We start from the raw sequence: 19,052 nt of genomic DNA on the forward strand, positions 1-19,052 counted from the left end.
TAACCAGTATACTCGTAATCGCGGTTTATTAATATCAAGTTCAATATCAAACGTGATTCGGAATAATTGGCGTCTTATTACTAATGTCAATTTGTGTACAGAAGCTTAGAGTTTAGATCTGCGGAGCAGCAACAGAAAATCAATACAGTGATTAACATTGGCGATCCTTGTTTGTTCAAAACATGTATCACATACCAAACATTGTACCACCAGATAAGTACATGAATGTATTTGACAACAAGGACAATGGTGTTGTCATATTTATTTCTAAACTATAAAAGCACCGGTCACATCCTCTCCAAGCACCATTCAGTTTTAGTGAACTAAAAGTGAAACTAAGAAAACAAAAATGTTCAAAGTGGTAAGAGAAAAAATACTGTTTTTATCCCTAAAAACTGAAACATTACAAAAAAACAATTATCTTTTAATCAGGTGCAATGATTGAACAATTCAATAAAATTTATAATTGATACCTCGGTTCTGGCTTGAATTATTAAAATTTCCAAAAAAAATCAAATTACAATTATATTATTATAGTAAAAAATCGTGGCTCATATTTAAAAACTATATTACACAAAATAAACAGCTAAAATTAATAGAATAACCAACGTTTTAACAACATAATAACATATTCAAATGTTAAACGGTAAGTATACTTGCCAAAATAAACTATTTCAATTTCGAGCCTAACTATACCAATCTTCTTGCGTTTTTTCTAACAGATGAGGTCAAAAAATAATACATCAACTATCAAAAATCTCAATACATTTAGTCGTCTTCATTTTTTTGACACAAAAATATTTAAAGCACTCGAGACAACAATTACCTACTGACGCGGATAAATTTTCTTAAATTATAAATGTTATATCTTGTGAGTTTTTTTTATAATTTGTCTTTTATTTTGCCTAAAATAACTATTAAAATTATTTATTTTTCTTAAGTAGAATCAATAATAAGATATGGTATAAAGTCGTGGGGACATTCGTCTAAAACTAATGTTAAAATGATCCAGGGCCTACAGTACTCTAGAGTTAAGCGAATTGTACCTGCAGAGATTTACAAACAAATAAGTAATAATGATCCCCTGTACAAAACAATCAAAACTCTGCCTGTTCGAGGACTACTGTGGCTTTGCATCATTTTGGAACAATTTAATAGTAATACATTCAAGCTTCCTCTCAAACATAACCATAATACACGCTTCCCGTCTAATGATGGCTTGGTAGTACCAAAAGAAAGTAATACGAATGGAAATAGAGCTCTCAAATATTTAGTACCTAGAATTTTTAATTTATTACCAAAAGAACTTAAATTTAACTCACATTGTAAAATAAGAGAGTGGCTTCTCGATCAAAAGTTTATATATGAATAGTAGCTTAGGTGTAAATATTTTAATTTTTTATATATTTTATTGTATTTAAAAAATAAATGTATATGTTATTATTTGTGTAAACATGTTTATTCTGATTTTTCCGGCTGTTAATTTTTATCTGTTATTCATTGTTTTTATAAATGTAAATAATATTATTAAGTTAGTTTAAATATAATCTTCACCAACAAGCTACAGAAAGTGGGATTTTATATTAAATATTTCAATGGCAATAATTATCAGATTTAACCGTTTGTCAATGAAACATTTAAAACAATCAAATTAGGCTACAGTAGGATTTAATTTATTCAACTGAATAATATAATTTACTTTATCATATCCGGAAACCATATTCTTCGGTGCTTAATACGCGGAAAATCCTTGCAATATTTAGAAACCTTTCGAGGCTCAATAACTATTTATCTTTAGCTAGTGGATCCACATTTTTGCGTCCTTATAACGGACAATAGGTTATAAATAATTTCTTCAGTTTAATATAATAGTTAGAAATATACAAAGCTACGAAATCATTTTTTGAAGGCCTCTCTATTGTAAATAAATACTTACATTAAATGATCATAGAAAGGAAATGAGAAGACCGTATTGAGAAAATACACCGAGCTTCTCAGTTTAGAAAGTAAAATACTTATGCTTTTTGGACATTAAAAATATTATTATTATTTTTTGTTCTTAAAATAAATATTTTAAAAATCTTTGATTATTGAGTACATGAAAATAACATTTTTATATGCATAAATTGTATGCATTTATTTGATATGTAATATATTTTCTTTACTAACTTTGTATACTATGTGGAAATCTGTTATTAGTTCTGAGTTTATACACTATATCTGTTTGTTTACTAAAAATATGTATGTAAAACTGTTGATTTCCCAAATAAAATTAAATAAAATAAAATATATGGTGTTTTAAAGTCAATTATATATTTGATAAACAAAACCAATAAAAGTATGGTTTGAAAGGCTGTTTTATTTGTTATTATTAAAATGTGTATGTTTAAAATATTGTATTTTGCTACATCTCAAATAGAGCAAGTTATTGTCAAAAGGGGAAAAATCGACCTATTAATTGTATGTTGTATCTTTACTCTAACATACAATTGATTTAATTTTTTACGTGTAAACAACTCATCACATTAAGAGAAACTTTATTAATTGCGCATAAAGATTTGTTAAATAAATTGTTTGAAGGAATACAAACTCTGTGCAGATGAATTAAGGTGCAAAAATATGTATTATCTGGATACCAATAGGAAACAAGACCTCGAACAATTTATTTAAGTTTTCTTTTGTTTACATTTTTTTTTATTGATTTCCATTTTCAAATATAAAAAAATTATAACCACGATCACAATCATTTTTCTAATTTTCGATGTAAGTACATTTTTAATCATTTTTTTTTCAAAAAACTAACGAATATTCCGCATAGGTATAGCCTGTGGGTGGGTAAACTTTATTTTTTATTCTGAAGTTGATATACCACAAAGAAAGTAACAATAAATATATCATTTCTACTTGCATACATAGTATTTATTTAATATTAAGTTTACACACGCATGCACATAAAAACATAACAAAAGAAAACGAAAATGCGAATGTTGATGTATGTAGAAAACAAGGAAGGTCGAGAAATACATGACATTAAAAAATACTTGAATATGGACATGTAAAAAGTCGGAATAATTAACGTTCGTGCACGAGAAGATATATGAATGTAGACGAAGCAACGTTTGTTTACAAAACAAGAGTAATATGGCTTTCTATTCTCTCTGCCTGGGGAAACGACGTGATGGTTTGTTTGTAAAAAAAAACAATTACAATTTTTATCCAATCTAAGCGCTATTTTTATTTATTTACAGTTCTTCTTCGTCGTCGCTCTTTTCGCTGTGGCCTACGCCAAGCCAGCAGTCGTAGCTAGCTATGCTGCCCCATTGGCTTACACATCCCCCCTGGGCTACTCATCTCCAGTGGCCTACAGTGCCTACAGCGCCTACAGTCCTTACGCCTACTCCGCTCCCCTCGCATACTCCTCACCCTACGCCTACTCCTACTACTGAACGAGAATAATATATTGAAAACGAAAATGTTATCCAACCGACTATTGCAAGCTCCGAATGTGAAAATGTATTTATGAATTAATAAACAGATAACTGGATTTTTTCATACCCAAAAAATACTTTGGTCTAAATATAGAAACATTACCTCAAAAACTCTATTTTATTATTTTTATGTTTCACAGGTTTTTTTCGCTTATAAAAAAATGTGTTTACTTATTTTTAGAACGCGAATGTGTAAAATTGTCATTTTACACAATCACAATGCAAATTTAGGGGAAACACTTTTACTAGATACATATTTATACCGTAAGCATACCGTGAAAAGCAGCCAAGTAAAATTTTGCACATTTGAGATATTTTGATCCAGTTACTGCATGGTATATTTTACTGGAAAAACAAGTTTACTTATATCTCAAAGTTTAAAAAAAAAAAGATATTTCTATATTGATGAATAATGTCAGTCTATGAACATCTGCTACAGGCAATCTGGACAAAATTTAAACACTTCTGTGCTAACTCTATTGAGTTAGCATTGAAGTGTTTCATGTTCAAATGTATTAATTTGCTAATAGTTTGTTCAATGCAAACAAAAATTAACTTGAAATCAATAGCGCATTAAATAGCAAAACTCTGAGTGTATGTCAATAAGAAAAATTCAATCATGATTTAACAACAAACAAGAATTCTGACTGAGCCAGTTTTCGTTGTGGGCTCACGATATAGATCTAAGAAAAGACTTTCAAGCGTGGAAAATGGAAGTTTGGATCTAATTACTTTTACAGAATAAAGCATCTCTCATACTGAAAGTACATAAAGCCAAAATGATAAACAATATATTAAAATACTTAAACATAATGCATGAGAAAATTACTTTCGTGACTAATCCGTTATTAGTTCAGTGACAATTACAATATAATGTCCCAATTTTCATTCATAAAATAATAAATTATTATGGTCGAAGCAAATAATAAAAGAATCAAAACATAACCCACAAGAAACAAGATAAGATTACATCAATACGATATAAAATGTGTACTTACACGGACGTAAAAAAGTCAGTCAAATTTGAAAGTCAATAAACAGTTTACGCATTTTATTAATCTTCTGTCAGTAGTAAAATTTTCTGTGTTTTACGTCAGTAAAAAAATTTAAAGTATTTTAAAATATCCTCATTACGGGTCACCTCAGTAAGGAGACAGCATTTTCTTGTGTTATTAAAAAATATGATTTCAGAACATAAATAAAATCAACATTAATTAGATCAAATTAATGAAAATGGAGAATGCAATATTAATCATACTGAGTGATATACTCGTATCTTTCTAGCATCTCTTCATACCCTTACGGTGAAACGGCGTAAAGATTCGTTTCTTTGTTTTATATGCAGATAATAATTTTAAAATGAGGACAGTAAAATGTACTTTCCTTACTTTGAGTTTTGTCTCTGAATACAGGCATTAGATAACATATTTTTGAATTCACGTAATTTTTATTTCTTTTTTTAACATGATCATTATTCTGAATAATGGGTTCAGTGCTAAGTCACTGGGACCTGTGAAGATCTAGCTCCCAATGCCCAGTTTTTTAAAAAGCTGATCTACTGAGTCGAAGGCCAGTATTTTTTTACCTATTGCTAAATCTCCTCCCTCAAGCTCAGGTCCTTCGAGATCAGGATATTAAGTAGGATCAGAGCCCTCTTATATCCTTAGTTTTAACCAGTAGCCCCCTGTAGATGCGTTTTCTTTTGTGACCTGAGGCATCGCATTCTCATAAAATATGTAAATGTGTTTTATCGACTATACTGCAGAACCTATCTACATTTATTCAACATTTTATTTATCGTAGAGAGTTTTTTAAATATATTTTTTTAACAGGTGGGCAGAAAACCATATTACAAAAAAAAATTGAACGTATCGGTAACTCCATGAGACCAAAATACCTGTGTTCAGTTAAAATACAACATAATGGAAAGTAGAAGCATACATATTATTTAAAAATACATAAAACATACATTTTAATCACTTTCTGGATAACAAAATCGATAATAAAAACGAATGCAATGTCTCGCAGTAGTCTCGTGTAATGGTTTCTTTCCTGAGATAAAATCTAAACTTGATCACTTCTGTTGAAAATGACTTTTTAATTAGGGAACTCAATATGTTCATCCATGACATTGAACATTATTCTGGCCATAAAATGAAAAAATATCTGAGCAAAAGCCGTACGCGTTTTAGGTGTTAAATAATTCGAATAACAGGGCAGCCTCGTTGGAGCATTTTGCTTGGACCAGAAATATGTCAATAACTCTTTTATAAAAAATGTCCAGTACCTTCATGAATTAAAAAAAAATATTAGATGGAAAAATTGGAGGACATCGAAGCATGACTATAAGTATCAATTTTTGTAAATTTATTAGGGGGTTTTTGATAGACGCCGTGTAACCTCCCCAATCTAGCATAGGTAACCACTGACTGGAAAAGAGCAAAATACACAGAGAGTGTCCAATATCCTACTAACCATTATGAGTGAAAAAAATACATTCAGCTTTCTTAATCTAGAAACCAGCGACCGGACCTGTACGTTGTACGTCCCATAGTAGATTTCTGTCAATAAATATTCCCAGATATTTAATGTAATCAACTGGTTTCAGATTAAGATAGGATTCAGGTAACGATCCATTATCTGTTCTGAACGTGATATATTTGGTTTTATCCACATTCAATGTAAGAAAATTATTGTCTAGTCAGCTTTAAACGACTCGCATACTACTTTTTTTGAGAAGTTTTGATTCCTAGCTTTAAACAACAAAACTGTTTCATCGGCAAACGATATTCCGCCGTTACTTAACTCAACAACGAGTTGATATATATAGGATGTTCTTTAAACCCTGTCACATTCGAAACCACGATGATCAGTACGACCAAGAAAACACATTAAAATATTTTTTTAAAACGAATAAAATTTACAAAAATAAAATATTTAAAAAAACAAATGGTTGCTTACTTCTGCAAGGGAAAGCGAGGAGAGGGGAGAAGGGAGTCTGATACACCGTCAATCACATGGCCATGCCCCCTTCGCTTCGCCCCTGCAGAAGTAAGCAACAATTTTTTTTATTTTGTTTTAATTGTGCGTTCTAAATATTGTTTTAAATATGCTAATATGTCTTCTTGCCCATACTGATCATTGTGGTTTCGGATATAACAGGGTTAAAAGAACACTCTGTATAAGAAAAGAACTGACAAAATGACTCTTCCCTGCGGAACTCCAAAGTGAATGCGAGAATCTCGACTCCGTACATTAAGTTAGTCTATTTAGTAAAATCTAATAGACTGACATACTTCAAATTTTTACATAAATAAAATTGTTTTTAAAATAGTGTATAAATTAAATTATAAATTATGAACTTATAAAATACTAAAAATGCAACCAATTGATGTGTGGTTTACAATGCGTAAGTAAAAAATACATTGTAATACAATAAATAACAGATAATTTGATCTTGCTGAAGCAGTTTTATTTAACAAAAATCAATGAATGTTTACAAAATACTTCTTTGCGGGAAAATGGATTGAAAAAGTAGTAATAATAAAAAATAATTGATTTTATACATTAAGAACGTATATATATATAAGCTTTATAGTTTGGTGGTTAGCACGTTAGACTACTATGCATTTGCATGTCGATAATGAAATACTTAATCGAAAACATTTTCTTATTAATTATTTCATGATGACGCAATTGTGCCTACGAAATACTTATATAACTAAAAATGTATAATATGATCAAAAGCGCGTAAGTGGGAGAGAAATATAATAATATAACAAAAAGAGAAGAGTGAGAGAGATGTCGTAGAAAGCCTTTTTTTTCAATTGACCTAAATTTTTAACGGTAATACGCGGCGTAGGGTGCAGAGTAGGCAAGAGGAGCAGAGTAGGCGTAAGGGCTGTAGGCGCTGTAGGCACTGTAGGCCAATGGAGACGAGTAATCCAGGGGGGCTGTGTATGCGAGGGGAGCAGCGTAACCCGCGGCCAGTACTGCCGACGGCTTGGGGCTAGCGTAGCTCATGGCTACCAGAGCGGCGAATACGAACAACTAAAGGAAACAAACAAATCTTTAAGTAAATTCACAATTTGACACAAAACACGGTAATAAAAAAAGATTTAATGATTTTAAGCACAGTTAGTTCACAAACTTTTTATAGTGTTGAAATCACAAAACTAATATTTTTATTGAACCCACCAATTTGAACATTTTGAATGAATTGATATCTCTTCTAGATAACAGAAGTGTATGATGCTCCTGTGGAAGTCTCCTGGGCTTTTATAAGACGGGTAAAGTACTACGAGAGTTGTGATGCCGTATCATTGATATTAGGTGCACGCTTTATTGGGTAACAATCTGATGTTTGGTTAAATTTTACTTTGAATGCATTCGTTCGAATCAAGTTTGGCATATTGAAACTCCAGTATCTATCCTTTACTTTCCTCTTGAAAGAGCCCAACTCTTCAAGAATGTTTAGAGTGTGTCTAAATGCTTGGTAGGCAGGCTGGATGTAATACTTTTAAGATTTAGCAACAGCAAAGGAAAATGTTTTTGAGTAGGCAATATGTAAGTCAAGACGTTTACAGGGCTTATGGCCTGACATTGGCTGGTTTAAATAGCCACTTTACACACTATGTAACATTCACCATTCTGCATATATTTTGATGAAAAATATTTTCAAGTGAAATAATTTAGTCAGATGAATCTCGCCCGCACCAGTAAAGGTTCGGCTCTTTAACTTCACAAGGATTAACGAATTTAAGAATTAAAGACATATAGATGTTCAAAAAAGGCAGACTAATGAATGTTATACAGTGTGTAAAATGGCCACATAAACCAGCCAATGACAGGTCATAAGCCCTGTTAATATTTAGGTTTCTATATTCCCTTCTCTAAAATGCTCTTCGTCTCTGTTTTAATATCTGCTGTGCTGTAATTCAACACTGTAATGAGAATCTTCAGCCCTACGGGAAATTGTATACAAAAAATGTTTTCTTGCGTGCGGTAAAAATTATATATAATAGCATTAAATTGTACGACACTACTTCGAACGACGTCACTGGTTCATATGAACCGACCAATGATATGAGAGCTGGATAGGATATCCGGTTTGCTTACCTTAAACGAACCAATCAAGATGACTGACAGAGAAGAACCTCTGACGTCACACGCGGAGTTATTTCAGAAAAACAAAATTTTTTAAAACGTCGTGCAATACGACATACACAAAAAAAAATCAAAAATTTGGCTTAGTTTAATAGTCTATTAATTATTTTTTTTAAAGCAGTAAACTGCCTCATTGGGCCCGACCTCCTAGTCTGTTTTGGTGCAAATCAAAAAATCTATTTAAAAATAAGCCATATGCTTTTGAAATAACTTACGCCTTTATGGCCACGAACAGTCTATGCCTTTGTGGGATTTTTTTGTTTACTATTTTTACTGTTAATATGTATTTCATTACTATGTATTTCATTGCTTTGTAATTATCCTTTATTTTTTGAATACTCTGTTTTACCTCTTATTTATAAAGTAAATAATAAAAAAATATATTTAGATACGAGTATATATAAATATGCATCCATTCAATGTGCCGTCATACTTAATAAATATAACATTTCATAATTACCTTTCTGCACCTAATGGTGCATAGGGAACTGCATTGGTACATCAATTGCAGCGTATCTTAATCATTTTTGTTACATGAAGGTAATATGATCAGTCTTACGCTTCATGTACCAGTCCCGGGACTATGAAGTATTCTGGTGTGTAAGCACCCTTTTTCACCAACAAGCTAGAAAAAGTGGCTTGGTGGGATGGGGTTTTAGAAAAATACGAAAATCAAAAACTATACAAATGGGTAATCATTAAAAAAAATAAACTTCTGGCATGGTAGGCAAACGCGCTGACCAAGAAAGACATATTCTAAAAATATGTGAGTGCTCTTTTGCAATATCCTTCAAAGCTATTTCCTGACGTCGGCGTCGGTGATAATAGTCTTTCTGCCTGAATTGTCATTTACAGGAAATCTTTTGTAATGAGTTTACATGTACGGGATTTTCATCTACCACGTCACATCCTCTTTCTTCACATTTCTTTACTCTAATTTGAACCAGAAAATATTATCTCCCGGATATTACCGTCGCTGGCTAAATGTTATCTAAAAAAGTTTCAAATGAAGCATATGGGTTCTTTTTTATTTAGTATATTTTAAAGTTATGCATAAACCGTTACGGGTTATTACATTCACTCAAAAAGGCATCTTTTTGTTGATGATATTATTTTAAACATCATTTAAAAAGGTTGTCTGAGTCTATTGTTTAGTTTTGTCTGGTAGTTTATTGTATTATTTAATTAATTCTGTTAATTCGTACTAAGTTGTTGGTGATATTATTTTAAACATCATTTGAAAAGGTTGTCTGAGTCTATTGTTTAGTTTTGTCTGGTAGTTTATTGTATAATTTTAGTCCCGGTTTATGAGTCACAATAATTGTCTTTGTTTCGTTTAAGAATGTTGTATTTGCTGTTGAATTATATTGTTTTTGATTGTACACTAATTTTTTTTTATTATGAAAAGTGAATTTATTTATAGTGTCTCAGTCGTTGCTCTGTGCAAATACTTGGAAACGACACAGATTTTAAATTGACAAGCTCGTAATCGGGGCCCAGGAAATCAACGATAGTAATTGTACGTATCGGATGTATTTAGTGTAGGGTGTTGTTCTTATAGATAAAACCTATTGAACTTTTTCAAAGATGGTGCATGGTAATTAAACCTTTAGTACATCTATTATACTAAACAGTACTTTATGATTTTCTTTTAATATTAATCCATTAAAATATTTTATTATTTTATTTATTCATTTACACCTTTTATCAAAAATACAATTTTACGTTCATTTTGCCCAGCTAACAAGGGTACATACCCCGTTTCAAGCTAGGCAATTAAATTCTCACATATGATAATAGTTGACAAATTAATAGAGAGCACAGACTAATAAAATATAAACTTACTTGTATACACATTTTGACACATATACATACACAAATACACACACACATATATATATACATACACACATATTTACACATGTACATACACACACGTACGTACATCCATGCGCATACACATACATACATTCATAAAACATGGATAATTTATTTATAATGCAAAACTTCATGATTGCCATCTATATATATATATTTTTTTAATTATTCCATATTTTCATTTTTTATTTTCGACATTCAGTAAGACTCTCCAATCCGCAGCATGCATCAACCTTTCTGACTCCCTACGACCAATGTCATGAAAGAACGAGGTCAACACCTTCCGCAACTTGACTACACTTCCGTCTTTCCACGATTCTGGCAAAAGGTTATGGAACTTTTTGTCTACGTAATAGTGTTGTCTCGATGCCAGAACAATGTTGACCCCTTCACTTAGTATCAGATCCTTATAAGAGTGTCTTGTATTATGGTTATGGTTGACACTTGGGTTAATGTCTCTATTTATGTGTGTAACTACTACCGTTTTCAATATGTACTCAATATAAACTCAATATATAATTTGATTTTTACATTTATAAACTGTTTTAAACTTCTCTACTGAATGTGGTAGATGATTTTGATGTTTGATTTTTGTTTTTAAATCTTTAGTAAAAACAATGTATGCGTTTTTTTAAATAATTAATCCAAAAATGTTTATATTGTAAGTTTTGATGAGGCAATTTTGCCGTTTATGTTTATTTATTTAATTTAATTTATTTATTTATTTAATTTTGCAAAACGCCCAAGGGGCACTTACAAAAATTATACAGGTAAGTACAAACATAGTAAGTAATAATTTAAAAATAAACAACATTTTTTTTGCATACTTGTAGAAACAAAAAAGCATGGTGAAACTATGCATAATAAAAAAGGAAAAAAAAAATATAAATATAGATATAAGAAAAATGTTGGAATTGAAAAACAAATTATAAATAACTTGTAAAGAATTTAAGCAAAAAAATGGTATTAACAAATTAATGTTGAAAACAAATAATAAAAATTAGTTCACAGTAAGTATATATAAGATAATATATGGTAAGCATATATTTGATAAATTAATTACAGAAAGAGATAAGATAATAATAATACACATCAAAAACAGAGAAAAAATTGCATGAAAAAGAAAGTTTTACTACGACTTTGACAATAAGTTCAAAACAATGTATTTAAGAACGTTTTAAAATAAATAATTGTTGTATTAAAAATGTATATATCACAAGTAAATTTGTTAGCTAAGGAATGTAGACGCAAAATCTGAGAGTTTCGTATATAGTTATTACCTACGTATGCAGTTGCAAACAACTCCGTACTTCTAGTGACTCGATTCAGTATTTAAAAAAATAAAAAAAATAAAACAAAAACACCGTCGGTCGGCTTGCATTACCACCAATCTACAATTTTGTCAAAATTTTATTGGATGTTCCCTATTCATACGACACGCGAAGGACCAATAGGAAGCAAGCTTTCTGAAGAAGACCAGTACCACGGACCGGAGTAAATAATGTGTAAAATTTGATTTTGAAAACAGTTTTACTGTCTTTTTTATTATATAAATAAAACACGAGTGATACTTTAATCCACAAATTTGGAATATCCAGTGACCGGTTTCATCGCTTTCGCGACATCTTCGAGACTGGTATATTTATTAAAAAGTTAAATGTATTTATACAGAACAGAGGTAAGGATACATAATTCAAAGTTATATGTAAGTAAATTAAATAAAGTTATTTTTATCTTAAGGATCATTATCGACAAATTTTCTATGGGTTAACAAATGAATGGATATAATGTTATTTTAATGAGTTTAAGTATTTTATTTTATTGTTGGTGTCCCATCCTTCGTGAGTGTGGTTTTGTAATGATTTCTGAAAAACAATTTCATATTCCAAATTTGTGGATTAAAGTATCACTCGTGTTTTATTTATATAATAAATTACAATGAACTTCCATCAAGAATTTTCACTTACAAACTTAAATGTTTTAGTTTTACTGTCTCCTGTAAAAAGTTGATTTAATAGATAGTGGGTAGTGCACGCCGACTGACGACATATTTTTGTAAATACTAATCATATATCGTGGGTATACTGGCAAAAAGCTTTAACTCTCAAATCCCTGTTTTGAGAAATCAAGTATTTAAGTTTTGTTCCAATTTTACTCTTTTATATTTTATTTGAATATAGTAAGATGTTAATTGCTCATTTAAGAACATGTTATAATTATTCCTTTTCTTAATATTATATTAGGTAAATATTCAGTTATTTAAAGCTTTTAGCCTGAATATAATACCGGGTATACGACTTAACCTTAAATTTATTTTTAAAACTACAGATATATGAAATCTAACATGATTTAGTGTCTTTAACAGTTTGTAGAGCGTAAAAAAATTTACAAAACTGCATCATTAAGTCAAATCCGCATATTTTCGAGTTAACATTTTTTGCCAGTATACCCACGATATGTACAGTGTAATTGGCAGTTGTGCTACATCGTACATTAAATTAAATAAATAAATAATTTGTAATTCTTCTACTACTACTACTACTATCATCACGCCATTTCCCCGTAGGGGTAGGCAGAGAGAATGGACCGCCACACACGTCTATCCTGGCATACAATTCTAGCCTCTTCCACATTCATACATCTTGTCATACATGCCCTTCGGTTCTGTCTGCTTTTGACATGACCAGACTTAAGATTTTGGTTTATTTGATCATGCCACGTCTTCCTTGGTCGTCCTCGTCTAACGTTGCCGTTCATTTTTGCCATATATACTTGTTTTACCATTCTCTCGTCCATTCGTTCTACGTGACCAAACCATCTCAGAGACCCTTTCTTAATCTTATCAATTAATCTTGTAATTCTTTACTCCTTATATTTTGTTTTGAATAAACCATAACGTCTAAGCCTGATTAAATTAAATTAAAGCCTGATATCCTGTGTCAATCTGTTTTCATGGGAGATTGAATGTCATAATCGTTTAGGTATGATAGTAGTTTTAAAAGTACATTTATTTTTTCCGAAAAAACCTATAAAAAACGAACATTAATGGGAAGGAAGGATAAGTTTATATATAGGTATATAGATAAGCTTTTTAAATTTAAAATTGTTATTATCATCACCTACATTTCCTTTCTGCACCTAGTGGTGCATAGGGCGTTGCATTGATACACCAATCGTAGTAAATTTTGATCAATTTTGTTTGCATGAAAGTAAGATAACCAGTCCTAACGCTACAGAAACCAGTTCAGGAACTATGAAATATTGTAGCGTGAAAAATCATTTTTAAATACAAATGTAATGTTAACCACGTCGGGAATCAAACTAGAGACCTCTTGCATGGTAGACAAACGCGCTGACCACTACACCACGAAGCCGACTGAAAATCGTAATTATTTTTTTTCAAATCCAGAAATTACCGATAAGATTCCTCGTCTGTAAATACCTTGATAATGTCTGTGAGTTGCCAGTGTCCACAGCACATTGTGTGATTTTGCAGTTGTTCTAAGGGGGCAATGGGATTAACCGTACGCTTACTATGCAAGACTGAGGTGTGTGAGGGATTTGTCTGTAACCTTTAAGGTTAGCTAAACCACCCGATAAAAAATTTTGTTTGCTCACTATTCTTGAGGTTCTGGGTTCAATTCTTGGCAGGTTGAAAGTAAAATATTCTTTTAAAAATGGTTCTACACTGCAATATGTCATTGTTCCTGTACCGGCACCTGAAGCGTAAGACTGATCAACTTACCTTCAATTCGATAAAAATGGCTTAGACATACCGCAATGCGAATGCTAAATGGAGATAGGAAAATGATGGTAAGATCTACCCACTCAGGTATTATTTACAGTCAGAGCTTTCGTACATTTTGCATATTTACCAAACTATTAAGACTACCGATAGATTGGAAGCTACATCTGGTTGTTATACCACTGCCGGTAAAGCCTAGAAAAACATCAAAATACTGAAATAACAAAAGTGCTAATATTCGAAGAAGCAATAATACAATAATTGAGGGCATTGGAAGCAAAGAACCTCAAAAAAATATAATATTTTGGTTCTGATGTCATTCTGTAGTTTATCAACTTTATTTTTATAAAAATCATGAGTTGAGTTGCAAATGTACTTTAAAAACATACTTCTGATGGTTTGAAAATAGTGTTAAGCAAACATAGCAATATCATTTTATTCGACCGATGACTGGCTTGAAATTAAATTAAATAAAATTTTCAAAATGGTCGTGCCTTACAAATATTAAGAAGGTTTTTTGATTTCATGTTTCTATTGAATCTAATTTATTAGTATCTCAAAGTTTTAGTTCAGTGAAAATAACATTTCTAACGTAAAGACTCTTTTTGGCATTAGTGTAGGATTTTTTGTAATTTTTCTCAAAAACATCAAAACGGGAGTTTGCTATCTTTGCTTCCAATGCCCTCAATTATTCGTGTTATACTAGTTCGTAGTTTAAAACGGCACTGTGGCGCATTGTAGATACGGAATTGGTAAGTAATACTAAGAAAAAAAGATGATTTGCTGCATATTTTGTTTATTTGGGAAAAATAAATAAGTTAAATTTTCACACTGAGAAATTTGTATGAAGAACAAGGGAAAATCCGTTATAATCAGAGTACAATGTATTTTAGAAGTCAGAAGGAGTCAGTTTTACATGTTTAACCGTAGTAAGCATAAGGCGCAGAGTAGGCAAGAGGAGCAGAGTACGCGTAAGGGTTGTAGGCGCTGTAGGCACTGTAGCCCAATGGAGAGGAGTAAGCCAAAGGGGCTGTGTAGGCGAGGGGAGCGGCGTAGCCAGCGGCCAGTACTGCCGAGGGCTTGGGGCTGGCGTAGCTCATGGCTACCAGAGCGGCGAATACGAACAACTAAAAAGAACAAATAAATTTTAAATAAAAACACTTTTAACACAAAACACAGTTATAAATAAAGACATCGGCCATTTTAAACACAATTAATTCAATATTTGCAAATAAAAAACTTTTTGATAATATTGAAATCACAAAACAAATGTTTTAATTGAACGCACCAGTTTGAACATTTTGATTGGAGTTGATTTCTCTTCTTGATAACAAAAGTGAGTGATGCCTTCTACCAAGTGTTCTGAGCTTTTATACGATTGTTCAGAAGTAAGTTAGTGTATTGGCCTTGTGATTAGTTGTAACACGATTTATTTGTCAACATTTTATACTTTTAATTTGGATATGGCCTTATATTAAGTTGTGTTTTTTAATGATAAGGACAACCTTTAACTGATTATCAAAATAATTATATATAAATATCACTTGGCTGTTTTCGTAATCGTTACACTGAAGAAGTAATTAAAACAAAAACACATTTTGCAGTATTTTGATAAAAGACAAATCTTTGTGTTTAATTAAAAGATTACACCTACCAGAAATTTTGTCTAAATAATTCGATATTTCAACACACACGGAGAGTTTATTTGAGAAGTGAGTTATTTTTTTTTGCTCCACAACAGGCCAGGAGGCCCAATTATAGTGGTGAATTACAGTCTTGATATTAATCTTCAAGACCTGTCGCAACGGTTTCTTTAGGACCCAATGAAACGTAGCCCCGAAACTAAGTAAGGATGATTTATTTATTCATGATTCAATGAACTATAATCACAGCAGTGAATTAAAATTATAATTTATAGAGCCGGACACTCACTACAACAACACGAAAATACTAAAATATAATAAATAAACGTGCACGTCTCGAAACCGGTGGACACTTAAAGTCGGTAAGTGGTTAAATACCAATATTTACTAACATTAATTAAAAATTTTGACCACAAAGTTTAAGCTTTGAACATAAAAAGGCGATTCTTTCTATCACAAAAAAGGCTCATCTTCGGGAAACCACTAGCTAAACCTGAAGATGTGAGAGCGCTCGCCTCTTACCTAATAACCTGATAATTTGGACTTGGGTTTGGAGGAGATTGACCATATGAGCATATGAACATATAAGCATTCGCCCCCCATCCAGTAACATGGCTATTTAAATACCAAGGTCTGGAGTACAAGAATTGATTAACGGGGACCCATCACAATAGTTACACAGGTCACAATGACGTCAGGAGCTTATTAAACACTGAACCTTATTATTATGGAAAATAATATTTTTTCTTACATTCGTAAAACCTAAAAAAAATACAATCTTCTTGGTCTGTTGGAAAAAATTTCAAATAAATTATACAAAATGTCAAATAAAAAATATCAACAGTTCATTTTGTCTTTTTCAAGAGAATGCTCGTAATGTTCGAATGTTTTTCAAATAAATGTTTTATGCTCACCAATTTTAAAACACTTCTGTTCTTTTGTCAAGGTTTTGAAAAAAAACAACAAGTTTATATATTATATATTCAATTTTTTGCCCCACAACAGGCCAGAAGACCCAATTACCGTATATAACTGAGATATAATACATCTGCTAACATAATGTTCAAAAAAGAAATGAGCCGTATTCAATTGAACGATAGTTTTAATTATTAAACATTAAAAAAAATATAAATCTTTAACTTGAGTATATATGCATAAGGGGCAAATTATTATTTACTGCTTTTTTAATGTGTAATTTTTCAAAATTATCACATTTTAAGCCTGTTTTACAAATATGTAAGAAATTTTATCCATAATTTTTATCAAAGACGTAATTATTTACATGTTATTTGTGAAGATTAAAAATATTTAGTGTTTATTTTTAAGCATTGACAAATGAAACTAAAACCGGTCGCTATTTTTAATTGGGTTGTGGTCTCGGGGCTATGTCGATAATATGAAATAAAAATAGTTTAAATGTAATGTATTATCATTATTGTGGCTAATTTATACAGCTCCATTTTTTGTGAAAATTACTTAAAGGGGGCTACACAATAAATATCCCAACACGTTCAGCAGCTACATAGCGCATAGCGATTGGGTTTCCTATTCCTCGTTTCCAATTAAACTTTTATTTTATAACAGAAAACAGAGAGGAGCTAATTACATTATATGTCTTGCAGCTACAGAGCGCATGGACGTTATGAAACTAAGCCTCCATTAAAATTATAAAAAAATTGAATTTCGTTTTTGGTTGTTGTTTAAAATCGTTTACAAATATGAGCTGGATGACAACATATCCTGCAGCTACAGAGCGTTTAGGCAGTTGAAATTCGTTATCCTATTTAAGAATTTTATGTTTGAAATAATTTGATTGTTTATGACATTTACTCTTGCAGCTACAAAGCGCATTGAAGAATGATATTCTGGAAACCTAACAACGATTTAAATAAACAAATATACATTGATCAGAGTAGTAAGTTAGTCAACTGTTCATGATTAAAAATAAACAATAAACAAGTATAGCACCCGCTTTAATCCCAATACATTTTCTTAAATATTGCTATCCTACTCTTACAACATAGTTACATATTATCGACTCCTCCAACATGTACAGTAGGTTTGCATACTCTCGCATTTCAACGCGATGTCCTTCTGACATCCCTACAGCCACCCGCGCTTACCATATGCCCCGCAAGATCCCTAAATTTGTCATCCCCCTTAATTTTGGCTTTTACAAGACAGATTCCTAGCTCCAGAAGTCAGAGTAATCCGGGTCGTCTTCCACCATTTTGCCAACCTATCTTTTTGGTTCACTCTGGTAAAGACACCTACTCAGGGCTCTCCTAGATTAATCAGTCTGCTTTCCTTGTTTGAAACTTTCTGGTGCTAGGGAACGCCTTGGCTCTCGCCCCGTAAGATCACGTTATACTGATCGGTCCCTGCCACCTGGCCGCTAACTTTATTTGGTTCAACCGACTACTTTGACCAGACGTATAATCTGATTACTCGGATTCCAGTAATTGATTCCTGGTACCTACTTAGTGAAGTACGAATGCTAGATGTTAGGCCTTTCGCTAAATTCTGAATACAATGTGAGACATCATATTACTAGGAAGAGATAGTTCGGCTGTGCGAAACGCCACGTGTTTTGGCCACCCGGAACCCGAAATCACTCTCTGTCGTGAAACAATAACTCCGCCGCCTCTCAATATATAAAGTCAGTGCTTGACAACCCGTGTAACTAACGATATTGTATTTATTTAATTTAAAAGTGCTTGTACTGTATGTAATAAATCAGTTGAAGCAATAAATATATTTGAAATAAAACCAGACGTGTTATACAAGTAAATAAATAAAACACTATTTTCAGATATTATATTTATTGTTCATAAGATGAAAGTGACTACCAAGGGGTCTGCCTGGTAACCGAAAACACGTTAGCCAAGTCTTTTCTGTTAATTCCTAGTAGATACGATGCACATGTGCACTTGAAGATGATGCCTTTTGTTCCATCAGCTTTGTGTCCATTTTGAGAGGCAACTTTAGAGTATAATATACATATATAATAGAGGGCGAAAGAAGCCCATTCAAAATTTCTAAATACATTTTTTACACTTTTGCTAAGCGTTTGCACAGAGTTTTATATTTTTATAATTTTGTATATTACACGGGCGCCGTGGAGCAGTTGGT

At 31.6% G+C, this 19,052-nt stretch overlaps 3 protein-coding genes across 3 annotated transcripts; 1 reads left to right on the forward strand and 2 right to left on the reverse strand.

The window, feature by feature from the left end:
- The first annotated feature begins 304 nt into the window (after nucleotides 1–304).
- On the forward strand, nucleotides 305–3,599 carry LOC148285339 (uncharacterized). Its single transcript, XM_088226364.1, has 2 exons — nucleotides 305–361; nucleotides 3,249–3,599. The coding sequence occupies exons 1-2, from the start codon at nucleotides 350–352 to the stop codon at nucleotides 3,444–3,446; spliced, it is 210 nt and encodes a 69-aa protein (XP_088082490.1). The 5' UTR covers nucleotides 305–349; the 3' UTR covers nucleotides 3,447–3,599.
- A 3,339-nt stretch (nucleotides 3,600–6,938) lies between these two features.
- Nucleotides 6,939–7,753, reverse strand: LOC148285340 (uncharacterized). Its single transcript, XM_088226373.1, has 2 exons — nucleotides 7,686–7,753; nucleotides 6,939–7,538 (listed from the first exon to the last, which is right to left on the reverse strand). The coding sequence occupies exons 1-2, from the start codon at nucleotides 7,695–7,697 to the stop codon at nucleotides 7,329–7,331; spliced, it is 222 nt and encodes a 73-aa protein (XP_088082499.1). The 5' UTR covers nucleotides 7,698–7,753; the 3' UTR covers nucleotides 6,939–7,328.
- A 7,312-nt stretch (nucleotides 7,754–15,065) lies between these two features.
- LOC148285341 (uncharacterized) lies at nucleotides 15,066–15,606 on the reverse strand. Its single transcript, XM_088226385.1, has 2 exons — nucleotides 15,566–15,606; nucleotides 15,066–15,404 (listed from the first exon to the last, which is right to left on the reverse strand). The coding sequence occupies exons 1-2, from the start codon at nucleotides 15,575–15,577 to the stop codon at nucleotides 15,198–15,200; spliced, it is 219 nt and encodes a 72-aa protein (XP_088082511.1). The 5' UTR covers nucleotides 15,578–15,606; the 3' UTR covers nucleotides 15,066–15,197.
- Between the last annotated feature and the right edge of the window lie 3,446 nt (nucleotides 15,607–19,052).

Source organism: Micrasema longulum, unplaced genomic scaffold (assembly GCF_059751315.1).
Source record: "Micrasema longulum isolate JH-2025_06_02 unplaced genomic scaffold, ASM5975131v1 h1tg000040l, whole genome shotgun sequence".
Classification (NCBI taxonomy): Eukaryota; Metazoa; Arthropoda; class Insecta; order Trichoptera; family Brachycentridae; genus Micrasema; species Micrasema longulum.